Source organism: Osmerus mordax, chromosome 11, assembly GCF_038355195.1.
Source record: "Osmerus mordax isolate fOsmMor3 chromosome 11, fOsmMor3.pri, whole genome shotgun sequence".
Classification (NCBI taxonomy): Eukaryota; Metazoa; Chordata; class Actinopteri; order Osmeriformes; family Osmeridae; genus Osmerus; species Osmerus mordax.
In genome coordinates this window covers 15792302-15809442 of record NC_090060.1, presented here as the reverse complement: position 1 = coordinate 15809442, position 17141 = coordinate 15792302, and the positions used below count along the sequence as shown (strand labels likewise).

General features: G+C 47.6%; 3 protein-coding genes across 5 annotated transcripts; 2 read left to right on the top strand and 1 right to left on the bottom strand.

Annotated features, from left to right (window-relative positions):
- Nucleotides 1–342: 342 nt before the first annotated feature.
- Nucleotides 343–11179, top strand: itpkcb (inositol-trisphosphate 3-kinase Cb). The gene is made up of 7 exons (XM_067246162.1): nucleotides 343–1198; nucleotides 6889–6988; nucleotides 7236–7449; nucleotides 7844–8048; nucleotides 8754–8855; nucleotides 8946–9017; nucleotides 9223–11179. Exons 1-7 carry the CDS (start codon nucleotides 572–574, stop codon nucleotides 9436–9438), a joined length of 1536 nt encoding a protein of 511 aa, XP_067102263.1. The 5' UTR covers nucleotides 343–571; the 3' UTR covers nucleotides 9439–11179.
- Nucleotides 11180–11268: 89 nt separating this feature from the next.
- Nucleotides 11269–13693, bottom strand: actmap (actin maturation protease). 2 transcript variants are annotated; one of them, XM_067246163.1, is made up of 7 exons: nucleotides 13563–13693; nucleotides 13180–13371; nucleotides 12877–12945; nucleotides 12565–12689; nucleotides 12299–12428; nucleotides 12005–12075; nucleotides 11269–11913 (listed from the first exon to the last, which is right to left on the bottom strand). In XM_067246163.1, the coding sequence occupies exons 2-7, from the start codon at nucleotides 13359–13361 to the stop codon at nucleotides 11585–11587; spliced, it is 906 nt and encodes a 301-aa protein (XP_067102264.1). In that variant the 5' UTR covers nucleotides 13362–13371; nucleotides 13563–13693; the 3' UTR covers nucleotides 11269–11584. The 2 variants fall into 2 exon arrangements, with proteins under 2 accessions (XP_067102264.1, XP_067102265.1); XM_067246164.1 differs by having other exon boundaries at nucleotides 13559–13684.
- Nucleotides 13694–13925: 232 nt separating this feature from the next.
- snrpa (small nuclear ribonucleoprotein polypeptide A) lies at nucleotides 13926–16514 on the top strand. 2 transcript variants are annotated; one of them, XM_067246366.1, is made up of 7 exons: nucleotides 13926–14033; nucleotides 14386–14461; nucleotides 14572–14744; nucleotides 14884–15060; nucleotides 15193–15360; nucleotides 15482–15570; nucleotides 15659–16514. In XM_067246366.1, exons 2-7 carry the CDS (start codon nucleotides 14389–14391, stop codon nucleotides 15816–15818), a joined length of 840 nt encoding a protein of 279 aa, XP_067102467.1. In that variant the 5' UTR covers nucleotides 13926–14033; nucleotides 14386–14388; the 3' UTR covers nucleotides 15819–16514. The 2 variants fall into 2 exon arrangements, with proteins under 2 accessions (XP_067102467.1, XP_067102468.1); XM_067246367.1 differs by having other exon boundaries at nucleotides 13968–13981.
- Nucleotides 16515–17141: the final 627 nt, after the last annotated feature.

Genomic DNA, 17141 nt, shown 5'->3' with positions numbered 1-17141 from the left:
AATGGTTACAAACTATAACAACCCATCGTTGAAGGTCTGTGTCTGAACTACGGTATACAGAATGGGTCAAACTCGTTCTGGCCTCTTACACTCCCCATCCACGCCAAGCAAAGCGAAATGGAAACCAAGCGAGAAAGCCAAACAACTCCATATCCGCAGATTTACGAGTGAGAAGCCTGGGGGTGACCGGTTCAACAGGACTTCGGAGAAAAATAAGGTGTTGCCGTGCCTCGAGAGGAAGAACCAATCAACATGTCAATCCGCGGTGAGTCTAATGGGAGTTTCGGAAACACATCTTGAATACGGACAGGAAAAGTTCAGAAGAGGCCACTTAGAGGGTGAATGCCACAAAACCCCGGTTGGAGGTAGCCCAGCTGGAATACATCATGGACAGATAAGGAATCTTAACATTGACAAGGTGAACCGGGTAGCGGCGAACTCGTCATCCGATGCGTCGAGTTTGGATAGACTGGCCAGTGGACTCAACAGAACCGGCTTCGTGGCCAAGCCGAACGGCGGCCAAGGAACGACTACAGGAGAGGATCATGCCTGGGATTCCTCAACAAGGACAATGGAAAACGAGACTATCGGAGACAGTTGTCAGGGTGGAGTTAATTCCGAAGTGGAGGAGTTGTCACGGGCTGTAGGCTCTGTACAGTTGCGCACCTCTGACGAAGATGTCAGATCTTTCACATCGCTGAACTCAACCTTATCCACAGAGAATGAGAAGCATACAAGTTGTACAGAAATGACCAAATCTACTACTGTTTCGTCTCAGCCTAGAGTCGACAGGCCGTCCAAACAAAATAACTTTTCAGTTGATTGCAGCAATCAAAAGGACACATCGACCACCAAGATACATTGTCCAGTGGGTAGCCAAAGTTTCCCCGGTACAATACCGAAGCTTATCATAACCAGTGACCCGAGTCCAAGTGGGTTTCAGGAAACGCTGGATCACCAGAACAGGGGATCGTGCGTAGACCCTCACCCAGATGACGAATCGCCCTGCTCGGACAGTGGCTGTGGAGGCTCCCCCGCGCTGATGCGCTTTCCCCGAAAGCTTTCCAGCTCGTCCTCGGCCGGCCTATCATCTGCCTCATCGTTTGACGAATCTGAGGATGACTTCACTGGTAGCGACATCGAATCCAGCCTCTCCCCGGCCAGATGCTACTCTCGCAGTCCGGACGAGGGCACAGGGGTGAGTAAACATCTCCGATTCACTCTGTGGAAAATGTCTATGGTAGACTTGAGGTTAATTGGGTAATATGTGTTCTGTAGGCATAATGATTATAACTGTATGTTTCTAGCCTACTAAAACAGTACAAAGAGCAATACACACAAAAACACTAATACTTTTTCTGATTCATGCAAAAGTTCCCCTCTGAATACCATACAGTTGTGGTAGGAGGAGGGTTGTGTAGTGGAGAGTTGAATAGGGTAGTGTTTGCTTCAAGGCTTGGAATATTGAATTCAGTATCATGAATCAATGATTCTGAGTGGTGGAAACTGGAATGGAACGAGAATGATCTGCAAAGGGTTTACCCCAGCCCACTGTTGTTACAGCCTTGTGGTTTCTCATGCTGTTAAAGAGGTTTGGTGGGTGTGGAACTGGGAGCGAGATACTACTCAGTCACTTTCTTGTTGAGGTTAATTGGGGTTGTAAGACCAGCACATTTGAAATGTAAAAAATGCTAGTAATACTCTAGATGTTGTGAATAACTGGTCGCCTCCCTTGTTCCTATGGGACGTTCTGATGTTTCCGTTTTGAGGCAAACCCCTTTGATGCATCTTAACGAGACATGGCTGGAGTGACTAGTCCTTAAAAGCAGGATGTCTTTCCTGGAAATAGAACAATATCGGCACATGCTGTCTTCCTGCATAGGACACACACTCTCTGTCTCTCTGTCTCTCAGTCTGTCCGTCTCTCTCTTTCTCTCTCTCATCCTCTCACATGCTGTTTATCTCTAAATCATTCCTCACCCAGATAGATATATGGAAATAGTTTTCTTTGTGATCTTGTTAAACCTGTTGGAATGTGTTACCTTGTATCAGGATTCCCGGCCAAAGACCAAGGCCCCTCTGCCAGTCGGCAAATAACCAGGACAGCTACTGCAGGAAATATTTCAATGGTCATAGTGAGCTCTGAAAAACGTGGTTGTATGAGACTGGTTGTGCATGCTGTCATCCATGGTTGTTAAAGCTGACTGTACTAGATGGAGGGGAGTGTCAGGGCTTGTGGTACAAATAGGGCGTCTGTTGTTATTGACCAGCCATAAGCTGTCTCTACCTTTAGAGTGTAGCCAAACCAGTTGTTATACTCAAAGTGCTCGCATTGCTCAGTGACGCCAGCATATGCTTGCTTAAGCTATATTCAGAAGTAGAGGTGCACACACACACACAATCGGATGCCATCGCTCATTCACAGCTAAGCATGTGTGTCATGGAAAATTGGGCCGACGGCAATTCAGTTGCTAGGTGACATCATTGCCTTATTTGGAAGTTCTTTCTTTTCTGTTGTCTCACCAGTGTCTCTCTAGTCTTTTGCAGTTAAATGTTCTGCATATATTGAATCTTCTATTCCCTTAAAACCAATTTGTATCAAACTATTATTTTCTCTCTGTCTCTCTGATTCTTAGATGTCTTTTTCGGACTCTGTATTTCCCTCTATTTAACTTTGCAGTAAGGCCCTATTTTTTCCCCTCAAATACTTTAAAACACCTTGAAACATGTGGAACAGAGAGAGGAAAATAGAGATAAGTGGAGGATAAACACCCTGCCCACGCACACACTCACACGCACGTACACATGCATACGCGTGCATGCACATGCACAGGCGCATGCACAGGGCTGTGGTCGAGGTGTGAGCCATGTTGCTCGAGCTGTGGAACAGTAAGGGGAAGTGGCTCTGAAGTAAACAAGGCCTGAAAAGGAGTTTACCACCAGACTTGAAATACACCTTCAAGTTGTTACACAGACATTTTATTTTAACTTCAGCTCTTTTAGAGACTCTGAGCACCCTTCAATTGCGGAACTTTTCTGATCTGATAGTTGTTACTGGTCGTCTGACAGGTTTCTCACTCTCTGTCTCTCAATGACAAGCAGGGAAAGAGACTAATATTCAGCCCACACACAGGTTGCAAAAGTCTGAGCGATTTGGAACCCACCCTACCCCCTGCCTCGGGGGTAGCATGGTATTACAGTCATGTCTGTCGCTGGTGACTGTGATGAGAGATTGGCTCTGCATGGGGCTTTTTGAGGGCGCGGGCCGATGGGGGATTAAAGAGAAAGAGAAGGAGAGAGAGGGAGAGAGAGAAACAGAGGGGGAGAGAGAGAAAGAGGGAGTGAGAGGGAGAGAGAGAAAGAGAGAGAGAGAGAGGGAGGGAGAGGAAGAGAGGGAGAGAGAGAGAGGGAAGGAGAGGGAGAGAGAGAGAGAGGGAAGGAGAGGGAGAGGGAGAGAGAGAGAGAGAGAAGGAGAGGGAGAGAGAGAGAGAATACGGTTAAAGGGCAGCATAAGCAGATAGACGGCGAGGAAGAGAGAGAGGGATCAGTAGTCGAAAAATAGAGCTAAAGACCGCTTGAGACTGAGGGATAGAGTGAAAGGACTCGCGAGCTCGTAAAAGCAGTGCAAGCTGGAGGAGCACAACAAGCCAGGGAGAGACAGGATATCTGATAGTTAGAAAGGGAGGTGTGACAGGATGTTGAAACAAGAGATATGGTGTGTTGGTGTGAAAGGGAACAGGGGCGAGAAGGGAGGGAGGAGGTCAGAGTGATGGAGAGAGACAGCGAGAGAGATTAGTGTTACCTCATAGAGGGGGGAATGTTCACCCGACGATATAAGCTGCTGTATAGTAGCCTACCTCAGTGCTTGCACTGAAAGGCAGTCCCAATGGCTGAAATCCACCACAGCAGACATGCACAGACAAATGCATGGTTAGCTTCATGCTAACAACGTGCTAATTGAGGGACAGATCAGGACAGGAATGAATAGACGATAATGCAGCTAGGCTAACGGAGCGCTAGATGCAACAGGGTGTCACCTGGCGAGACCCCGTGCTTATGGTGCGGAGTGTGTGCTGCTTGCTCCGCTCTCACCTGCTCTCCGTGTCTGTGTGTGCCTGTGTCACCGCCGGCCTGCTTCTGCATTACTGCTCCGTCGTGCAGGTAAGAACTGGAGCCGAGAGTAGAAGTGAGAGAACAAGTGAGAGTAGAAGTGAGAGTGCGAAAGTGCTAGCGACAGTTAAGGTGAGAGGAAAGGTCAGTGGGAGTTAGAATTTGAGTGGTCCCGAGAGTCAACGTGTGTGAGAGTGTATGAGGGACTGAAAGATGAATAATAATAATTTCCACTCATCACTCAGAGGAGAGACTGCAGAGAGAGACGGTCTGAGAGGGACAAGTTGTTGCATGACTAGTGCTCCAGTCTTGCTGCTTAGTAGCCCCAAATGTTCTCAGGAATGGACATGTTTGGGGTATTCAGGTGTGGTGTTCTGTTATTGTTGTTTGTGAGACCTCCCACCCCCAACCTTTTTGGTTTAAGATTTCTGTAAGCTGAGAGGATTTAGGATGATGGCCTGCACTGGATTAGACAGAGTAGGCCTTCAATGGCCTTTGACCTCAGAACGCAGGTCACAGTTCATCTGCCTATTATACGTAATGTACCTTTATGTGTTTCCTGTCAATCAGAAAGGATTGGGCAATGAACACAGCGTACTGCTTCCTGGTTCTCGCTAATCCTTGCTTTCTGGCTGTCACCTTTTCAATCCTCTCAGTTGCTACAGCTGTCTGGGTTGAGGGACAAGGGATCAGCTGGTGATTTGACAAAAGCCTTTCTGTGGTCAACATGGCCCCTGACACACTGCTGTCGTCATAGGAACGGGGGGGCCCCAGTGGCAAAATGTCAGTGCTGCTGTGTGTCTGTTTTTGTATGGGCGCTGTCACGAGCGATGACGAAGACCAGAGACATCCACTGCATTCCAAGCATTTAGTTAGTGTAGGTGGTAAAGAAGGAGAGAAGGGAGGGAAGAGAAGAAGGGGGGTGAGGATCTTGAAGAGCAGACACCACATGGAGGAGGGAGGACGGCAGAGGGGGAATAGACTGTGAGGAAACGGGGTGTACGCGAGGGAGAAGAGAGGGGGAGGGGGGGGGAGGGGAAGGGAGAGGGGGAGGGGGGGAGGGGGAGGGAGAGGGGGGTAAAAGATGAAACAGGAGAAGTAAAAAAGCGAGTTAAAAGAAGGAATGAGGATGACATTCAATCTGGGAAGGAGGCGATGGAGGAATTCTGGTGCAAATGTAAGGAGAGACGATTGAGGAAATGAGTGGGAGATGAATAAAGATTTATAGCATTTAAACAAAAGAGGAGAGAGAAAGAAAGCAAAAGGAAAAAGAAAGAAAGAACAGAACGTGAGATTGTGCTTCATGCCATGGTTTGTTAAGGCTAGTGCTAGACGGGATGACAATGAAAGTAAGAAAGGTGAAATTACATCTGACTCCCTTTTAGATACACTGTCAACACTGAGTGAGGTGTGTGTGTGTGTGTGTGTTAACTCTGCGGGAGGCAGTTTAGTGTGCTGTTGTTGTCCCTAGCAACAGGGCCATGTGAGGGTTAAGCTGCTAAAGAGATTGAAGTGTCAGGTGTGTTTGAAGTTGACTGGCTGTCCTACGAAGCCAAAAGGCACTAAGACTCCTCTGTTTGCTCCATGTTCACCATAGAGCACTACAGCAAGTGTGTAACATCTACATCCTGTCATTAGCAGCTATGTACCCTCTGTGTCAAGCCTTACAGGAAAGTAGTGACCAACCGTCTCTGCTGTTTCACCATGAGTTCTTTTTATAGATTGAGACAGCTTTTGAGAAGAATGCAGGGAGTGGAGATACATATACACACACACACACACACACACACACACACTGAAACACAAATACACACACACACACACACACACTGAAACACACACATACAAACACAGAAACACACACACAAAAAACACGCACACATAGAAAGAAGCAGATACACAAACAGAAACATACAGGCACACACACACAAACACACACACACAGAATCACGCACACACTCAGACGGCCGCCTGAACTGCAGTGTTGCATTCTTTTGCACTTGCCATAAAAGCCTACTTTATGGGGGCCCTGCTATTCCACTTGATTGCTTATCGGCCATGGCCTCGCCCTTTTCTGTGTCCGCTTCTGTCTTCCTGACTTACGCTGTCTTTACAGCATTACAATGTCGTAAGCCCCCTGTCTCGTAGACCGTCTCTAGGTTTCCTTTGTCTCTCTCTTTTAAGGACACACGTTGACACATAAACACATGCTAACACACTCCTCTTACTTGATGGCAGCACTCTTGCACATGTTCCCTCTGATCACGATTTGTCACACACACGTTTGCTAATTCTTTCGCCGTCTGTGTGCAATGGATGTGGTGTACTCTGGTGAGTTGCTTGCGTCAGTGCACAGTGACCTCGGTCCTGTGTTTCCCAACAGATAAAACAGACTCCCCTGCGTGTGCGCACACACACGGATACACAATCAGACACACACAGACACACCCAGACACAAATAGTCATTGAAACTCGCAGACACAGTGGGACGTCTGTTTTGAGTCCTGGTAAATGTTTTATGAATGGGCTGCACGTGACGTGAGCGGCCTGTCCTTGATGTGAGATGGGTGGGCTTCACAAAAATGTGTGTGTGTGGGAAGAGGGGGTGAGGGGGGGGGGGGTTGGTGCACGACTGCTACAGAGATTATCTTCTCCCTTTGTCAGTGTTTCTCTCTCTGTGACATAGCAGAGACCTGTGTGAGATTTAGTTTCAGGTTTTAGCCTGAGGCTTCTCATGAACAGGCATAGTCACTCAACCATCCCGCTCTCTCCCTCCAGAACAAGCCTTGGCAGAAGGTGAAGACCATGGTCCACTGGACACCTTTTGTGGTGTCATTCAAGAAGAGATACCCCTGGGTGCAGCTTGCTGGCCATGCAGGTATGCACACGCGCACACACAGTGGCCAATCAAATCAAATCTAAATGTATTTGTATAGCCCTTTTTTACACGCGAGCATGTCACAGAGGGCTTCACATACGCCCATAGAACTGCCCCTCAACCAACCAAAACCCTCAAAGTGCATATCTCCTTCTTTCCACTTGTAATCTCAGTAGTTGTCCGGTGTTTGAATCCTTTTTCTTCTTTTTCTGTTCTCGAACGCCCCTCTCTCTCTCTCTCCTCCCAGGTAACTTCCAGGCCGGGGAGTACGGCCGTCTGCTGAAGCGCCACAGCGAGTGCGAGCAGCTGTGTCTGGAGAAGCTGATGCAGGACACCCTGCGGCCCCACGTGCCCGGATACCACGGCGTGGTGCAGAAGGACGAGCAGGACTACAACCTGATGGACGACCTCCTGGCTGACTTCGACTCGCCCTCCATCATGGACTGCAAGATGGGCAGCAGGTGAGGCTGGGGAGGAGGAGGGAAGGGGAGGAGGAGGGAAGGGGACGAGGAGGGAAGGGGAGGAGGAGGGGGGAAGGGCAGGAGGGGGGAAGGGGAGGAGGAGGGAAGGGGAGGGGGGAAGGGGAGGAGGAGGGGGGAAGGGGAGGAAGGGGAGGAGGAGGGAAGGGGAGGAGGAGGGGGAAGGGCAGGAAGAGGGGGGAAGGGGAGGAGGAGGGGGGAAGGGCAGGAGGAGGGGGGAAGGGGAGGAGGAGGGAAGGGAAGGAGGGAATGGGGGCGGTCGTGGAGGAGGACGCAGAGAAGGAAAACATACTTGTAGCGTGCTGAATCTCTCAGCTAGACTGTAACATACGCGGCCCTCGGTGGCAGGTACGTTAACCCCTCGTCTGCCTGTCAGGACCTACCTGGAGGAGGAGCTCAGGAAGGCTCAGGAGAGGCCACGCCTACGGAGGGACATGTACGACAAGATGGTGGCCGTGGACCCAGCGGCCCCGACCGAGCAGGAGAGGGCCCAGCAGGGGGTCCTCAAACCCAGATACATGCAGTGGAGGGAGACTCTTAGCTCCACCGCCACCATGGGGTTCCGCATCGAAGGCATCAAGGTGAGGCCGGTAGTAAACCTGGGGGAGGGGAAGGGGGGGGGTGTTACTCACTCTGTGGGGGGGGTTACAAACTCCAGTCCAAGTTGATCCTTGGATGAGGAACGACAACTCAACAACTTTTCCTGATGGGAGAAAAGTTATTTACATTAAAATGTAGTCATTTAGCAGACGCTCTTATCCAGAGCGACTTACAGTAAGTACAGGGACATTCCCCCGCGAGGCAAGTAGGGTGAAGTGCCTTGCCCAAAGACACAACGACATTTGGCAGAGCCGGGAATCGAACTGGCAACCTTCTGATTAATAGCCCGATTCCCTCACCGCTCAGCCATCTAACCCCCCCCCCCCACACACACACACATACACACAGGCACACCTCTGTGAATGAGGTCATGTGCTGGAGGCACGTCACAACAATGGAAATGCACTCACCTCTGCTTTATATGGAAATAGTTGCAAAACAGGTGGTCGGTCTTCAAAACACAACACATTTAGTATCAGCATGTGACATCATACCCAGTCTCACTCTCCATTCTCGTTACATGCCTATACAATAATGTGGACGTATCGGTTTGTGGTCAGGCTCCAGATCTAGATAAACCAGTGCTTCTTCTAGTCCAAACACTGACAAGAAATATGCCCCGTTTTTTGTAGTACATGGTTCAGAAACTGATGGTCACTAACTGAGGGTTTTGTGATTCTCCGTAGAGAGCAGACGGGACGTGCAACACCAACTTCAAGAAGACAAAACAGCGAGAGCAGGTGAAGCAGGCGCTGGGGGGCTTTGTGGACGGAAACGTTGAGATCCTGGTAGGTGTTTCCAGCGGAATGGACTCAAACGTACCTAAAGTCTGTGGAGCATGTGAGTTATTTAATGACTCTCTCCTTCCTTTCTTTCAGAAACTTTACCTGCAGCGATTGGTGGAACTACGCTCCGTGTTGGAGAAATCACTGTTTTTCAGGACACATGAGGTGAGACACGCATCTCTTTAAGCCTGCTCCCACCCTTCGTACTACGCCTCCTCAACAAGCCTGCCAGCTGGGTTATTATTGATGTATCTATCCAGTTAGATAACACACAAACAGGCACATGAAGCTAACATATGTCTCACATGCCCACACATACATCATTATCTTTCTCACACACGCTCTCACCTCCCCTGTCTTCTTGCCCCAGGTGGTGGGCAGTTCCCTGCTGTTTGTTCACGACGCTTCAGGACAGGCCCGCGTGTGGATGATTGACTTTGGGAAGACGGTTCCCCTGCCTGCCCCCCTCACCCTCGACCACCGGAGCCCCTGGGTGGAGGGGAACCGAGAGGACGGATACTTGTGGGGCCTCGACAACCTCATAGACATCCTCAGCACCATGCAGCCCTCTGCTTCTGAGCCCTGAGAGGGGGAGGCGGCAGGAGCGATGAGGGGTGGGGAGCAGTAGAGATGGAAAACATTGTAGAACATAGGCAAAGCGGAGGGGTTGCTACAGATGGACGTCAGTCGGACTGGTAGTAAACCGCCCTGCCAGAGGGGAAGAGAGAGAGAAAATAAGCACCACTGCAGATCTCCGGATGATGACGCTACTCCTGTTCAGCTTTTCCAGGAGAGAGAGAGAGAGAGATCTTAGCCACACAACGAGCAGTGTCTCATCTCTTTAACTTCTCTCATTAACAATGTTGACTATCACTGCCACACACACAAACGCAGAACTTCTCTCTCCCCTTCTCTCCCTCTGCTGGCTGAATGGAAACATATACAACACTTCCTTTTGAAGTGACTTTCGAACCTTAGAAGAGCAATGGAGAGAATTCTATTTTTGCAATGGACCATTGATTATGTTGTCTTTTCCTACTCAGTGTACTAGTATACACCAACACTAATACTCCGGGCAGACCTGTATGTTTGAATTAACCCAGAGCTTTTCTATGTACATATATTTAATTTGTTTGCCTTCAAATAGCCTTTTTACTGTATACATTTCTGTGCCTAGGTTTGAGTATTTGAGAATGTTGTTTTTCCGACAGCAAGTTCGCTGATAAGATAGTCAACAAAAGATCAAATGTTTTTTCCAACTAAATGAAAACTACTTTTCTCTTGGTAAATGGTCGAGAAAATACAGAAAATGGCAAATAGCCTTTCTATCTTTTACATTCCTTTTATATTGGGCCCATGACTCTGGCCATGACCGGACTGCAGTGTATTGCACATGATTGTCGCAAAAAGCCATTGAACAAAGCAAGCTCTGTATGTGTGTGTTTAACTACCTGGTGTGTCCTGGGCTCATGGTTAGTAATTGTGTTTATTTAATTAAGGTTGATTCAGCTTAGATATTCAGTTCCATGCAACTATTTTTGGTGCCTAAACTGAATGGCATGTGTGGCTGTCTGTGTTACAAAACTGGAACAGGTTAATATTTTAAGCTTAATGATGAGTCTTACTGGATGAATAATTGATTTGAAGGGAGTTTTCTTTGTGTTATTGTTTATTGTTTTTAATGGAGAAAACGGTCTGTTAGACAACTGTGGACAAGCAATTTATTTCACAATCGACCACAAAGAACTGGGTTGGACTGGGGTGAGTGGAAGCCCGTGCTGATGACCAAATGTGACCATGGTATTGATTTGTGTCAGAGCTTACCTCTTTCCAATGTTTTGGTCATTCAGATAACATTCCAGTCCAAGTCTTCCTGTACTCTGTTCTTCCACAGTGTCGCACAGCTCTCTGTGTGTGTGGATGTGTGTGTGTACACACCTGTGCGGTAGCCCTCTTTTTGAAAGAAATGTGTTCAATGTGGTGCATATGTCAGCATTGACATCATAGAGCTGGAATATCATCTCTGGACCTACACCACAAAAGTACATTTTCTGGAATGATTTTCTGTTTACAGACTAAGTATTATATGTCTTTCTATGTGTCCTCATCTTTATAATAGCCAGCTGACTGTTTTCATACTGTTTGTGTGGTCTGGCTGGGAGCTGGCCAGTGTGTGTCGGGGTCGTGGGGTACGGAGGTATTTTTGTAGCTTTTATAACCCCTGTGTTGCATCTCAGAATTCTGCGGACTGTCTGGGAAGAGAACACAATGTTCTGATGGGGCGGACTGAACACCATTGATTGCAATAAACTGGAATGAAGATCTTAGGAATTGTTGTATTTTCTGCTCCAAGCCGGGGTTCACATTCTTTGTCGCTAATGTTCAAAAGACACAATGATGCATCATCCTGTTAAAATATGTTATCAGTTGATTATATTTGATGCAGAATGTAAACGAGTGCATTTGGATACTCCTTCCAGTTGAAGGTTCATTTTAACACATTGACTTTACTGGATTTAAATAGGCACATTGTGGTATTTTCAAACAATGCTGCTTGGTTGTCATCATCTTTGGTGTCATAGTCCAGTACTTTTTTTTACAAGCTCTAGTGTGAGAAACCCCTGATAAGATATCTGAATGCCAGAACAGTAACTTGCATTGTTGTTTGGTAGGCAGAACACACTCAACAAACAGCACCTAGTACATCCCACAGCATGTCCTTTAAGTCCTGATCACTGTGTCAGAGCCCCAGTGTAGAGCAGCACCACCTGGCCAGAGAGACCAGCCTCCACCCCTTCCTGGGGGACTACGTATGGGGTACCATCCCCAGCCCTCAGGGGGGCCATCTCTCTAAGCTGATCATTACTCTGGGCCAAGCTGTCCAGGCTCCACAACTGGTAACGCAGGCTCTTCCCCTGCTTGGCCAGTATGTAGGCCTCCCTGAGCCCTGGGCTGGGGCAGGGAAACGAGCTGACCCTGGGTAGAAGTAGCCAGGGCAGGGTGGGGTCTGGTTCTGTGTGCTCTTTGTTCACAGTCCCCGGGGCTAGGCCGAGCAAAACACCTGGGGTTATGGAGAAGTGAGTCAGAGCCATAGATAAAGACTGTCTTCCTGTGTGTGTGTGTGTGTGTGTGTGTGTGTCACTCATTCTCACCTGAGGCCACAGCCCAGTGCGCCCTGTGTCCACTGCGTTGGCATGGCTCGTGGTTCAAGTCCTCGTCGTATCTGTGCCGAAGCAGTCAAGGAACTGCGGCACTGCACATTTTGTTACAGCATGCGAAATAAGTCACATACTATCACATACTGCTGTGCTATCAACACGACTATACGATTTAAACACCCTCTTTAACGATAGACAACAGAGATACTGTAGGGTGTGTGTGTGTGTGTGTGTGTGTGTGTGTGTGTGTGTGTGTGTGTGTGTGTGTGTGTGTGTGTTGAAGGATCCGGGACGAGGACAGGCTGTCCCTCACACAGATGTGTCAAGATGGTTCTGGAGTTGTCTCCTCCCATTCCCCCAGAGAGGAGCTCCACCCTGCACACACACACCTCCTCTGCCAGTAGGGCCATGTCACGGGCTGAACCACGAAAACAGATTGTTTAGAATGTTTTAAAAGTACTGACCTGCACAGGGAATAGTTTATTATTATCTTACTGTTATACAGCTACTAAGCAGTATCTTGACTAACATTACCATCTGTACATAAAGGTTACCTGAGAACATCTCCCCTTGGGCAGTGTATCCCCTGTCCACCGCTGTTTGGACTACAGTTTCCATGGAAACATGTAAGGGGGGATTACGTAGGTTAGCTGCCATCCACAATGCAACTAGACCGCACCTACAGGGGACCACAGATTGGCATGGAGGTGATCAGGAATACAACCCAGTGACTAACACCTGATAAAGGCACAAAGACCTGACTGTTTTTTTGTTTTGTTTTTCTATCAAAGAAAGGACTGGGTCATGAACAGGATACATTTTGTCTATGAATGGAGCAGGTTAATTGTGGTGGCCTGGATACTTACTGAGGGCCATCTTGGATGAGGGAAGGTATATACTTGTTGAACAATATCCACTGCAGGTCTTTGCTTAAGCTGAAGAACATAAATATTAGTCTCCTTAAAAAAGAAGATCACCACCACTTCAGTGAAAAGAGGAAGGGATTGTCGTCACATGATTGGAGCCCCCAGCCACACATTATGCAGGGAGCAGATGAACACACACACAAGTTATTTGCCGAGGAAACCCATGTGAGCATGAGGAGAAACATGCAAACCCCACGCAGAAAGGCCCGGTAGATGGTTTACTCATACGTCATTTATTCTCACCTACTTTCTCTCTGGGTGAGCAGCAGCCTGGCCTCTGTATGATCGCCTTCCACGGGGGCCTTTCCTGCTGCGATAGCCTGATACAGCTTCTTTTTGCTGGGTACTTTAGTGGCTACAGGTGGGGGTGGTCCAGGTGGAGGGGGCGGGGGAGGTGGTGGTTGAATGGGTTGCGCTATGGACATTTCCTGGCCCCTGCCAAAGTATGGTGTTCAGACAAAATGTTCAGACATATTATATGACACGTATTGATCTGGAAAGCGAACTGAGCCAGTTGACATGGCATACATCACAGGTCCCGAGCTAGTTGTCTCAAATCATTCTACAACGGCCACGTATGACAGTGACACCCATGTAGCTTGTAAGCGTGTTTGATTAGCACTCACTTTATATCCTGTTCAGAAACCCAAACTAGTTCAAAATCATCAAATGTGGTGGACGTGTTCTACCTTAGTCTCTAGCTAACAGTTTCTGCATATGCTAAATAGTATATTTGGCGACAAACATCTCAATCACGTCTCAGACTCACAACTGAAATAACTGTGAGATTTCAATGCACCGGAAACAGTATCTGACGAGGTACGTTCGTTTTGGTATAACCCCCTTTCTTTGTCTGGACGTGTATTACGATCTCATTCGCCAGGGCCAGGGCCAGGCCAGACTGCATTTGAAATAGGCGGAGCTACAGACAACAAAATGCGTGGATGTTCACCGCAGGATTGTTCAGCTCACTATATCGACAACACAATTTGACAGGAAACGGAAACGCGGAAGCGGAAAACAATTCGTGGACAAGCTAACGACGGTCAGTTCATTCATCGAACAACTTCTAGGTTGTTGCTGCATCCAACGCCGAGGTATTTTTTTTAAAATGTGTTTGACATAATCTATTTCAGAAGCATTACGACGGCCAACAACAATTAAATAACAATCGATTACAGATTCAAATGAGATGTTTGGTAGACCATGTAGCCTGCTGCAGTTAGCTAGCCACATGGCATTAGCTTTGTTACTACACCGTAGCCTAGAAAGGAAGACTCCTGCACTCGTGCCCTGCCAGCTCGTGCTAGTAGTAGTAGGAGCAGCACTGCCACTACTGGTCATCTAGTGGAACGATGACTTGCCGGGCTAGCTTTGTTGATTTAAAACGGAATCTTTGCCGGTGGGAACTATTTGCTAACTTCTATTTTATCTCATTTTTATCACCAGAAAATGGCTGGTCAGGATATGCGACTGAACCACACGATCTACATCAACAACCTCAACGAGAAAATAAAGAAAGATGGTAAGCTAACTTGCTAGCCTAACAAAATAGCACCCGGCTGTCACAGATTGCACATTTCCATAGTTTCATGCCACAATTACACGGTTTGATTGTTAATTGTTTTTACCCAGAACTGAAGAAGTCGCTATACGCCATCTTCTCACAGTTCGGGCAGATTTTAGACATTCTAGTATCGCGGACCTTGAAGATGAGGGGTCAAGCTTTCGTCATCTTCAAAGAAGTCAACAGCGCTTCAAACGCTCTGCGTTCCATGCAGGGGTTTCCATTCTATGATAAACCCATGGTGATTTTTTTTTTTTTTGCACTTGAGCACAAATTGGTTTAAAGGCAAACAGTCGTGTACTGTTTTCCAAAGAGCATGACTTTCTTAAGAGCGTGGTCTCGTGTAGGCTAATTGCAACAACTTCCTCTGTTTACCTCAGCGCATTCAGTACGCGAAGCTGGACTCGGACATAATTGCGAAGATGAAAGGTACCTATGTGGAACGCGATCGGAAGAAGGAGAAGAGAAAGGTCAAGGGAGCAGAGGGTGCAGGGGCCAAGAAGGGTGTCCCAGGAGCTGCAGTACCCATGGGCCCAGGGGTACCCACGCCAATGCCTGTCAGTAACTAATTCCAAACTAAATACCCTGAACGTTTTCAATATCTGCCCAATAATCTTTAATAATCTCCATCAATCTATGATATCTTAAATTCAAACTATGTACGGTCTTGTTTCCCCTCTCATTTAAAGGGAATGCCTCCTATGAGCCAAGCTCCTCGTATGATGCCAATGCCTGGCCAGCCCCCTTACATGCCCCCTCCTGGCATGATGCCCCCTCCAGGGATGGGCCAGATGCCCCCTGGTGGCATGCCTGGCCAGATGATGCCAGGACAGATGCCTGGGCAAATGCCCCAACAGGTAAGGAGCGTGTTTGTGAGATGTCAAGTCAAATTTACCACTTTCATTTGGTGTTACCGAATATGTCGTCAGTTCCCACCGATTTTTCTGATAAGGAAATATAACATGTCTTCCATGCCAGGTGTCGGAGAACCCACCCAATCACATCCTCTTCCTCACCAATCTCCCAGAGGAGACCAACGAACTCATGCTGTCTATGCTGTTCAACCAGTCAGTATCTGCTTTAATGTCATCGCACTCTGACCATATAGGTGGTACATGTACAGTACTTATACGGATGCTTGCTTCTCCTTCCCAGGTTCCCAGGGTTCAAAGAGGTACGTCTGGTTCCCGGTCGCCACGACATCGCTTTTGTGGAGTTTGACAATGAGGTACAGGCAGGTGCTGCACGAGAAGCGCTGCAAGGCTTCAAGATCACCCAGACCAACGCCATGAAGATTTCCTTTGCCAAGAAATAGCCTGGTTCTCTCTCTCACACACACACACACAGACACACACAACTCAGAGAAGGCACAGATGAGCTGTAGTCACGGACAAACCAGGGGGAGCTATTGGAACGTAATCACAGCCCAAGACTGAATCACCACTTGCTTACACACACTCAATTCAGGCACGTGGCACAACTTCCTGATCTCATTCTCCTCTTTTAATGATGTGCGTCTTCTCTCATGTCAAATGCTACAGAAAGACAAACCTCAACACTGTTTCACCTCTACAGGAATCTTAAGACTTTAACAGCAATATCATTCCATCGTCCTCCTTGCGATGCCGTCCCCTCTCAGATCTATTGGACACTTACTATACAATAGTTCTCAGAGGAGATTACAGGCTATTCGGTAAAGGGCAGGTTTTTAATCCGTTTTCTTAGTCATAAGTACATCTAATTTAGCACGCTAGTAGTGTGTGGGGGGAGGGGGAGGGGGGAGTGTTGTGTGTCAGCATTTCATTGGCCGACTACATTATATAAGATCTATGAGAAGGTCTCCATCTTCAGGCTTTCCATGGCGATGAACTCTGGTGTCTGTAAGTATCTGGTAGGGTTTGTAAGTATATTTTCATTTTCAACTCTTTGTTTTAAAGCATTGCACCCAGCGTCTGGTTCACCAGACATTGTACCTGGCGCTTTTCTGTTTTGATTAAAACATTTTATATTACTTCTTGAGACTTTTTTCCTTTTTTAATGTTCTTTAAAAAAAAGATTGAAAATGGCCCATTTTGTCCTGGATATATTGGAGTGTTTGTTTCATCGCATGATCCTTTGCCTGCACTTCAGGGGCCCAGCGCTCCCCGTGTATAAAACCCCAGCCGGCACGTCTTCTACTACAGAACCAGGATACCCAAACTCTTAGCTGCTGTCTGCATGTGGTGACTGCAGTGATTATGCGATCCAGGAGAGGGCGATGGCCACTAGTCAACCGCTGGGTCACGTGACGATACAACTTCTCGTATACGCATACTTGAACTTTGGGTTTGAGTCGTTAAAAGAGTTTTATTTCCTAAACTTCTACTCTATTCAAGAGTTTAAGAAAAGGGTTTTCACATGGACCCCTCTTGCTTTCCTAGTTTCACATGTAATAGATGGACCTTGGCGCTAACAACATAGTCTGCCTGCCATTCATGGAACAAATTGTTCCAGATACTCCTTGGGGGCTGATTCTTCTTACATCAGACCCACTAACGTTTTTCAGAGTGATGATGCTTGTAAGTAGAAGGGCCTTCTGTTCTCTGGATTTACTAGGCACAGCTGAATGACTTGTTGAATTAAGGGGAGTCAGGTGGCT